This window comes from Mus pahari, chromosome 9, assembly GCF_900095145.1.
Source record: "Mus pahari chromosome 9, PAHARI_EIJ_v1.1, whole genome shotgun sequence".
Classification (NCBI taxonomy): domain Eukaryota; kingdom Metazoa; phylum Chordata; class Mammalia; order Rodentia; family Muridae; genus Mus; species Mus pahari.
Genome location: NC_034598.1, coordinates 18,919,203 through 18,929,345, shown reverse-complemented (window position 1 = coordinate 18,929,345; position 10,143 = coordinate 18,919,203). Strand labels below are relative to the sequence as shown.

Below are 10,143 nucleotides of genomic sequence, written 5' to 3'. Positions count from 1 at the left end.
TGGGAGGAGAGGCCCTTGGTCCTGTGAAGGCTCGATGTCCCAGGGTAGAAGAATGTCAGGGTGGTGAGGTGGGAGTGAGGTGGGGGAGTACCCTCATAGAAGCAGGGAGAAAGGGAATGGGATAGGTGACTTCTGGAGAGGAAACCGGTAAAGGGGATAACATTTGAAATGTAAATAAATAAAATATACAATAAAAATAAAAAAGAAAGTTGTATACCCACATCCTTCTTTCATATTCTAAATTAAATGACGAATGCGTCTAATTTGACTTTTTGAAACCATAGTTCAGAGACGCTGCTGTTCCTAATTTGGAACTATTCTCCCTCTTGTTTTTATTTGGGCTTGTGCTCATTTCTCTGCTGTTTTTGCTATTTCTAGCATCTCGAGGGAACTGGCATCATGGCTGTCATAGTGCAGACAAACACAGGAGAGAGCCGGCACTGTGGTGCTTTCGTAAAGCATTTATTTTTATTTGAAAACATCGTACAGTTGTTACATTGCCACAGCCAGTCCATGGGGGAACATGCAAGTAGAAAAGGAGATTGCTTGTTCGGCTTCCTAGTGTAAAGTTCTTTTTCTCTTTCCTTTTCTTTCTTTCCTTTCTTTCCTTTTCTTTCTTTCTTTCTTTCTTTCTTTCTTTCTTTCTTTCTTTCTTTCTTTCTTTCTTTCTTTCTTTCTTTCATATTTTGGTTCATATTTCCCATCGTGGTGTCAGGATTAGTGTGCTTCGTTATGTGGTGTGAAGATAGACTCCTACCCATGGGGTAAAATCTGCACTGATAGCTAGCTGGGAACTACTAAATGGTTACAAATCAAAAAATAAATGCCAAACAAACAATACTACAAGCTTGTCAGAAGGTTATTAGCACAGTTAGCAATACCTAAACTAAACACTGAAAGATCTTCATGGGACACAGTGGTGCGAACTTGTCCACTTCTTGGTCTACCTGTGTATGTGTTTGAAACTGTGAGGAGGTCTGACCAAGGCAAGCTCTGTCCTCGGGGCAAGACTCCACTGAGAAAGCGAAAACCACCACTCATCTCTGGTAAGGTTTAAGAGAGCTGTGGTTTGCTTCTTATCAACTTCATACAGAGGACTGTTCTCAGTGACTGAGGTGAGAAGAATGGTAGAGCAAAATGCCGGAATTCTTGCTGGTGTCTACTGAGGTTACGGAATCTCAGAAACTAAAACTGCTACAGTTAATATTACCCTATTCCCACTTCCCACCCCACTCTCAAACCACCAATGCTTTCAGACTGAAAACATTGTTCTTTGCAACTTTTTGTCTTTTTCCCTTAAGGGTCAATCCTAAACTCCTAGTCTTGGATGAGACAATTTTACCAGTTTTATGAATGGAGATAAACCAACACAGGTACACTAATGTCTGATCACAAAGACATTGGATAACAAAAAGTTTACAATGAGTTCAACCTGATATTCACATTTGGTTTCCATACAATGGAGTCAATTAAAAACATCCTATAAAATGGTCCAGACAGCCATCTTCAGCCATCAATTAATTGCAAACCTTTCCAAAATGTAACTTTAAAACTATTCCCAGCCTACTGAATGGACTTGGAAATAATTTCAGCCTTTTGTTTCTCATTAGAGTTTACAGAGTGTCTACAAATTAGTGTCATAAAAATGAATAAAAAAGACAAAGACATTTGGCTTAAAATAAATACTAAAAATGCAATAAATCAAGTAAATTATGCAAACCAAAGGAATGTAAACATAAAAATAAAACCACAGTCATTGAAGGTCTTCAGATCTGAATGGACAAAATATTCAGAGAAAGATATTTAATTGGCTTAAAAGGCAGCAGAGAGCAGATGTTTGCAAGGTTATTATGTGATGTGTAGCTTTAGCACAAACCTTTCTCGCCCCTGCCCACTCCACCTTAAAGAAGATAACCTATTTCCAAAGGAGTTGAACTGATGTGAAATTTGCACACCAAGAAAATAGTTTTATTTTCTATGTCCTAGGTCAGGACTAAAACAATATGTTAGAGGGAAAAGTTATATTTTCCAGTGGAAAAAAATTAAAACTTAGTTACAGTGTTCAAGCACATTCCTTAGTTTGTGTATGTGTTGTTCTCATAAGACTTATCAAAATAGATCATGTGACTGCTCACAGAAGAAAGCAAGAGTCTGATAGACAGCTGGAGAGCTTCTGCCAGCCATGTTTACGACTTTCTGAGGTCCTACTTTGCAATCTGGTCTTACTTTATGAGAAACCCCCACCTCCCACAACTGGTTTGTTTTGCTTGCTTGCTTAAAATATGTTGACTTGAATTGCCTCAAATTACATAAACATTTACACAAACCCTGTAACTTCATCAAGGAACCATTTGAATGGTATTGAAGTCAGCCAAGCTACAGAGAACTTCCACACTGACACATGAAATTTTTTCTACATTATAAAGATCTGTGGCATTTCCTAATTTTCTGTGTTTGGAGGGGGTGGGTGTGGGGGAAACATTCTTGAAGACAACAGAGTTGATTAAACTAGTGATGTATCAAGCTTTATTGGAATGCTGTAGCATTCTTTGTGAGTAGAGTTGCTTTTCCTTATATTCTGCTATTAGGTGGGTATTGAGTGTGATCAAAGTACCAGACTTTTCAATGGTGGCATCTTTATCACTAAGTGACCAGAGCATGTGCTACTAACAGAGATTTCCCCATGCTAGTACCTTGACTCAAAGAGGTGGGACGAACAGTGGGACTCCACAATAAAGATAATTTCCATGTTGGCATACTTCCAGAAAGGTAAATAAGGGGGTAGAGGCCATGGCTTTTCCAGTCCCTTGATTAATTTCCATGACATCATTATGAACAAAAATGAAAATAAAACCTATTTTTGAGGAGATCGATATTAAAAAAAAGACAGAAAAAGAAATTAAAACCATATAACCCTAAGCATAACCCATTATTTCTAGGGTTTCTTTAAGTGGCAAAAAAATGGGACAGTCCCTATTGTATCATGTAGTTACAGGGCTTGGTTAGATGAATCTCCTAGGCCAAGAGAAAGCCAGTGGCCTGGAATAAGCAGAAAATGAAATATAAAATGGCTGTAATGTTTGTTTTATATCTATTCCTAGAATAGAGAATTGTATGGTCAGTTTCCCCTCCCTACAAGGGTCACAGCACAAAATCCTCATCGAACAGGCAATCCAACAGGTGATAGAGTACACCATTAGCCACAAGGTCACCAGGATGGGCAAGCATTTGTGGCATGCATCACTCATATAGTCTGTGCAAAACAAACAAACAAACAAACAAACAAACAAAAAAGTATGATTCTTAAAAAGTGACTTGCCATAGAAAAGTGGGATTTATGTTGAGTAGGTGAGGGTCTGGTAATAATTCCCATCAGGAATAAAAAACCTTCTGAAAGTTGTGTAATAACAGTAACAATTAATAATAAAGATCATAGTAACAATGATACTTGTTTTTGATTCAAAAATTTTCACAGTAATCAATGGAAGGGGTGGGGACTGGGTCAGGATACACACTATCAAAGCCTCTCTCTGAGTCAGGTGGATTGAAGCCTGAGTTTCCAGTGGTCTTCAGCTTCTTCCTTTGATAAAAGGAGGATTAGCTACCTTGCGGTCCACCTGTGAAACTGCACCTATTAAATACCTTTCTCTATGTACAATACAGAGATGATGGGCAGACACATGGCCTCTGAGTTGTCCTCAGTGGGTAGGGCAGGTCTCCCCTTAGGCCACACGTACATGAGGCTCTTCTTCTGTCTCCTGGCCCAGACTGGTGTAGGTGACTGAAGGCTCTACCTGAGCCGTGCTGGGTAAGTCCACGACAGGTCCTGAAGGATTACGGAACTGCTTGTACACTCGGGGATCCTGGGCTATATATGTAGAGGTGGAGGAATACAGCACCAGCCCGATGAGGATGGTGAAGAAAGACAGGAGGTAAAGACCTGAAAACTGAAACACAAGGAGATTTAGCATCAAAGTGTAGCCACTGACAGATTAATGACATCCTAGGTCAGAGAAGCTGCCCAGGACAGGAACACGCAATTTGATGAGGTAGCGGATACTCTTGATGGAAAGTGAATGTTCTCCTAAACTGCCTTTGTCTTATTGATTCCTTTTGTCTTTTTTTATTTTTATTTTTTATTTTCTAGGCCTTGTGGCTAATGAGAGGAACATTTAGCTAATTGTCCTTAAAATGCCCATCTGAGTACCTGAATTGCTTGGGAAGGCTTGTTAAGCACAAATTAGAATACATCAAATTCAAAGCAAAAAAAAAAAAAAAAAAAAATCTCCAACATCACTCCGTGAAGAGTTGGTTGTCTTGGCCTCATTAAACCTAGAAGAAATATGGATATTTTATTGAAGGGCATAATGAAGCTACCAGCAAAGAAGCCTCACTAGCAGCAGTGGTGGGGCACTTGTTTCACATTAATCCGCAGCAGATGTGACCTGTCTCTCTAGCAAGAACTATTGACCTCAATAACTACCACTGCACGGGAAGATTGTCCTTGAACAGGAAGAGTCAATGAAACACAACATCCCTCCCCTTGTCATCAGCAAGCATCAGGACTCTGCCTACTTTGTTATTGTTCTTCCCAAGCCACTTGATCAACAGTTCAGAGGGATCTTCATTTTGTTGTTGTTGTTGTTTGTTTTGTTGCTTTGCTGTGTGTTGAAGTGGTTGGTAGAAATTTATAATGTCAAAAATGCTTTTGAAAAGTTATGACCCTGGACCTTCTTTGGGAGATATGTTGGGTAGTTCATCAGGGGAGAATAAGGATTAAAAAAAAAAAAAAAAAAAGAACAGTAAATATTGCCAATTTTTCTCACTCTTTTTTATTCTTGACTCATTTACTCACTCACCCCTTCATGGTTTCTTAAAATACCTTCTGTGTCTAAAACATGCAGCTACATACCAAGGAAAGAGAACTGTAAAAATAAGTCTAGCTCTTACCATCAAGGATTTAATACATTAATCATGGAGAAACAGAAGTACACATAGACCAAAACAACACAATTCAGTTAAGGCACACCAAACCTTATTTCTGTCCATTGCAATCAGCCCACTTGTAGAGGGAATCTCCTGTCACTGTGTGGAAGCTTCACATATCAATAAAAATGCCTATAATCAATGAGGACAGAGGAGGTGGGAGTTCTGGCAGAGTGGCTTCTAAAATAGAGATGGATGTAGGAAAAGAGATTGGGCTCCAATGATGATGGACATGGTCACATGAACTGAGGACATGGTATGAGTTAGAATAGAATAAATGGGTACTTAAGTTATGAGTTAGTTGGGGAATAAGTCACGGGATTAACCTAGGCATTTGTTCATATATAAGAAGTCTCCCAGTTATTAGTTTGGGAACAAAGAGGATGAATGAGGAAACAAAATTACAGATAGCTTCAATTATACCCCGTCTTGGTCACTGTGTAGTTTCAGTGAGAATGACCCTCATAGGCTCATATATTTGAATACCTGGTCCCCAGTTTGTGAAGGATTAGGAGGTGTGGCCTTCTTGGAGGAAGTGTATCCAAGAAGGGGCCAGGCCATGGGGTTTCTAAAGCCCGTGACATACTCAGTTAGCTCTGTCTGCTTCTAAGTTGTCTCAACATGTATGCGTTCACAGCTACTGCTCCAGTGCCATGTCTTCCTGCCTGCTGTCATCCTGTCCACCAGGATGATCATGGACTCATGCTCTAAAACTATAAGTCCCAGAGAAATGCTTTCTTCTATATGTTGCCTTGGCCATGGTATCTTAATATAAGAGTAACTGAAGCAACCACATCCTCCATCTCTGATAGAAAAGATCTATTTTATTTTCACTGTCTATTTTTTTTTTTAGCTCATACTTTAGAACAGCTGTTTTCAACCTGTGGTTTGTGACCTATTTGCTACTTGGAGAACGTTTCACAGGGGTCACCCTCCACTCATCCTGCATATCAGATATTTACATTATGAGTCATAACAGTATCAAAATTACAGTTATGAGGTAGCAACAAAAAATAGTTTTATGGTTAGGGGTTTACCCCGACATGAGGCACTGTATTAAAGGGTTGCAGCATTAGAAAGATTGAGGACCACTCTTTTAGAAGTAGCCGGTGGTAAACAAAGATGCTCTGAAGCTAGAAGAGCAGAAGACAGGAAAGTGATCCATGGTGATTGTGAGCTAAACCGTTTACAATGTTAAACCAGGAGATGCTGTTTCGACAGTGGAAAAGACAATCTTGGAAATGACACAGAAACAAAGATGTCCTTGTGGCTAAATGTCTTGCTGCTGTGTCCTTTCTCTCCAGCCTTTTCTGTCTGCAGGACCAAGGTAGTTAAGACGAAAAGCTGTTTTCTGATTTTCTTCCTAGAGAGCTCTTCGCTCAGTTCCCCAATCCCTTTCTTTTTCACATTCTGGCCAGATGGCAACACTTCTGAATGTGGATTTATATACTAAACTCAGCTTGGAGCAGATTCACTTAATTAAGTTGAGATAATTAATTAGGTGTTCCTTAATGAAAATAAATATGCCTTCTTCTTCAAGTCACAATTTTTAAAAATCAGGGAAAGAAGATGAGCATTCCAATGCTGGTTTTCATGACCCCAGGAGGCCTGTTCATCTCCAGACTCACCTCCTGAAATCCACATCCTTCAGCTGGTACTTAGCACACTGGATGACTTTGTTCCTAACATCATCATCATTTTGAATATTTTATAATGACTCTTGCTACTCTGCTCATATGTTTTTGTTTCAAGCAAAGGCCATTTTATGACCTTAGGTACTTACTGCTCTTGCTGGTCCTAAAAACAGAGAGGCCAAGAACGGAGCTTTGTAGTTGCCCCTGCCTTCTAACCCTCAAGCTAGATTCAAGTCTTTGGTCTAACCCTTCCTTGCTGTGATTCTTGTCAAATTTTTTGTACCTTCAGGTTCAAGTTTCCACATCAATCAATACCTGAACTGTGCACGATCTGTCTAGAGACCAGATTAGATAAAGCATGTAAAGCGCTTGGGACAGCTACCTTGCCACAGACATGCAATTCATATTAGTTTCATTGCCACTGTTGTAGCTGTACCATTTATAAGGACATGAAACTGAAAGACTGTTCCATAAATCTACAACAGGCTATTTTCTTAGGCATTCAGAATGACAGCACATAGTGTATTTCCAATTCATTTCTACTTAATTCATATAGAACTCACTCTAATTTTTTTCTCTAAAGATGGATAGCATGTAGCTCCAGATAACAGGATCATCTTGGAAGTCACTCAAGAGGTTTTATAGTAGAGAGAGTTTTCATTTCCCCCAGAAAGGAATAGCCTGGAAAACATTGGTATTAATCAGAATAAATACTAGATATCATAAGTGGTGACAGAAACATATTTTCCAAAAGACAAGATGTTGCATTTTCTCCTGTTGTTTTAGCCTCATTAAAAAAAAAATTACAAGGAGAATTCTGATGAGGTACTTAATGGGATAATCCATAGTTCTGGGTGTCTCATTTACTGAGTATTTGTTTCAAAAGTCAATCAGGCAAACAAAACTTCTGTGTGGTCTGTGTACCTAACTTAATAATTGCAGAATTGTACTTTCTGTTCCAAAGGCAAGCAGAACAGGGCTGTCCCTGGGATCGAGTGAGGTGAGAGCTTTATGCACTTCAGACAAGGTGCATCTCAGGGAAAAGCTTGTCTCCATCAAGAAACAGTGCTGCCTAAGTGTACTTGGTGGTTATAACCTTAGCTAATGGAGGCCTCTAGCAGCCTGAGTGTTCTGTGGGAGGACAGAAAGCCAGCATTTCATCTGTCATGTCACTTGTAGAAGTAGAGGAAGGACGTGTCCTGTATCAGCATTAGTGTCTCTGATCCTTTGATACTGTCCCTGTCTTCACGGGTCTTTGGGAAAAGGTCTGGAAAACATTGTGTGGCGAGAATACCTGAGTATTGCTCAATGCAAGTCCTTGTGATGGAGTAGTCAGCAAGGCTGATTATAATGCCTATTCAGTGAGGCATTAAATCCAGATTTAGAGCACTGACAGATGATTGATCCTTATGTAATGTGGCACTCAGCACACCATTAAGAACAGACCACATTTTCACTTTATTTTGACATTAGAAATGCAAGTTAAATTTTAACAAACCCACAAGTTCATTATGTCAGGGATTCTTGAGTAAGACGGTGAATTATCAGTTTCTGCCATGAAACTTTGTGAATGAGAATAGTTGGTAAAATAAGAGAAAGACTGTAAAGAGAGAGTGAGCAGGAGGAATGGAGGGAAGAAATAAAGAAGGGAGAGAGAATGAGAATAAGAACTGGCATGAAGAGGCTGGCAAGAGAGTTGGAAAGATCTCAAATAGAAAGGCGATAATGTGGAAAACGGCTTCCTAGGGGAAGGAGGAGATGAAACCATAGCCACAGATAAGCCTGGTGATTTTAGACAGCCCTGAGGACAAGAGATTCACCATCCTAAGCAATGGAATAAAGACATTTCTTTTAAGGTTTGGTCTTTTGTTATGTATCATAATGCTAAATGTGGCCCCCAAGACCTCCGAGATTAGAGTCCACAAGCAGACCCAAGTGATGCTATGTGAGTTTGCCCCCAACTTATTTCTGATTGGTGAATAAAGATGCTGATAGCCAATAGCTGGACAGAAGAGAGATGGGTGGGGTTTAGGGTTACAAGGTTGGGGGGAGAAGAACGTGAATGGAGGAAGAAGCCGCCCTGGAATAAGTATCTTAAAATATGGCCATGTGTGTTGGCTAATTTCAGTTAAGAGCAGCCCAGAGGAAACATGGCAAATTATATAATAGGGTTATTGGTTGGGAAATAGACATAATAGCATAGAGGATAGATATCTGTCCAGCCCTTGTGCTGATTAAGGCTTATTGTAATATAAAGGTTGTGTGTGTGTGTCTTTATTGGGGAACTAAATGGTCAAAGATGGGGTAGAAAGCCTGGACTGGGATTAAAAATTTCTACAACACATTTCAGTGACTAAAGGAAACAAAATACTAATGGTAAACAGGACGTGTTAGTTGAATGTGATGGTGTTTCTGTGGAGACCAGCTAAATGGGAATCATTAGTCTGTTGAGTCCCTACATTACACAGGTGGACACTTTATGGAAACATCTATTTTAAAGGGAAGTAGCCCAACTCATTGTGTGTCCTGGGGTTGGAGGGAGACGATGACTCACCCTGTCACCATGTTTCTCAGTGGGCTTGGGGACCACACATTTAACCTCAAAGAGCAGATGTTGGGTACAGAGCAGGGAGTGTCTGGTGGCCTGTTCAGGGCATGCTAGAAGCTGTGTCCTGATTAGGGTCCGCTGATGAGAGGCTCTGCCTGGACCTGAGCTGCTACCACTGATCTGTGCCAATTGCTATTTGAGCCGGGGAAACCAGACAGACCTGGCTCCAGAGAAATACAAAACAAACATATTGGCGTGGGACTGCATAATTGTGCTACTGCATTAAACTGAAAAATTTTTGTTATTATTAGGCCTATTAAAATATAAAACTTTGACTTCTGGGTTTACTAAATGGAAATAGATGAACTGGTGATAGACAAGCTTTTTCCAAATACTTTCCAACTCCCCTATTGTCTCACCTTATTTTTCCTCTTTCCTTTGTCTTACTTTTTGTTGGGAAAACAAAAGCTCTAACTCTTGTTAGATATTGCAATACTCCTTTCTTCTATAAATATCTTTAAAGATACCAAATCTACTGACTGTCACCAAAATCAGATGTTTCTAGAGAGTACAAATCCTTCCTTTTAGTGCTCTCCAATATTCTTTCACTGGGTAATTCAAACATGAAATTCATGCTAATCTAATCAGGGCAGAAAGGAAAGGACCTTAGAATGCCAAATGGGTTGTCTATCCAAATTGGGAAACCAAGGTGTTATTAAGGTTTGCTATTCAGGCCGGGCATGGTGGGGCATGTCTTTAATTCCAGCACTCAGGAGGCAGAGGCAGGCGGATTTCTGAGTTCGAGGCCAGCCTGGTCTACTAAGTGAGTTCCAGGACAGCCAGGGCTATACAGAGAAACCCTGTCTTAGATGCTGAGAAAGCATTTGACAAAATCCAACACCCATTCATGATAAAAGTCTTGGAAAGATCAGGAATTCAAGGCCCATACCTAAACATAATAAAAACAACCTACAG

General features: G+C 39.9%; 1 protein-coding gene across 1 annotated transcript in view; it reads right to left on the bottom strand.

Moving 5' to 3' along the window:
- Window positions 1-657: 657 nt before the first annotated feature.
- Window positions 658-10,143, bottom strand: part of Slc35f1 (solute carrier family 35 member F1) — a 417,926-nt gene continuing 408,440 nt past the window's right edge. The window contains exon 8 of the mRNA XM_021205043.1: window positions 658-3,947. Coding sequence (XP_021060702.1) covers window positions 3,723-3,947 — 225 coding nt within the window. The 3' untranslated portion in view covers window positions 658-3,722. The remainder of the gene's footprint in view (window positions 3,948-10,143) is intronic.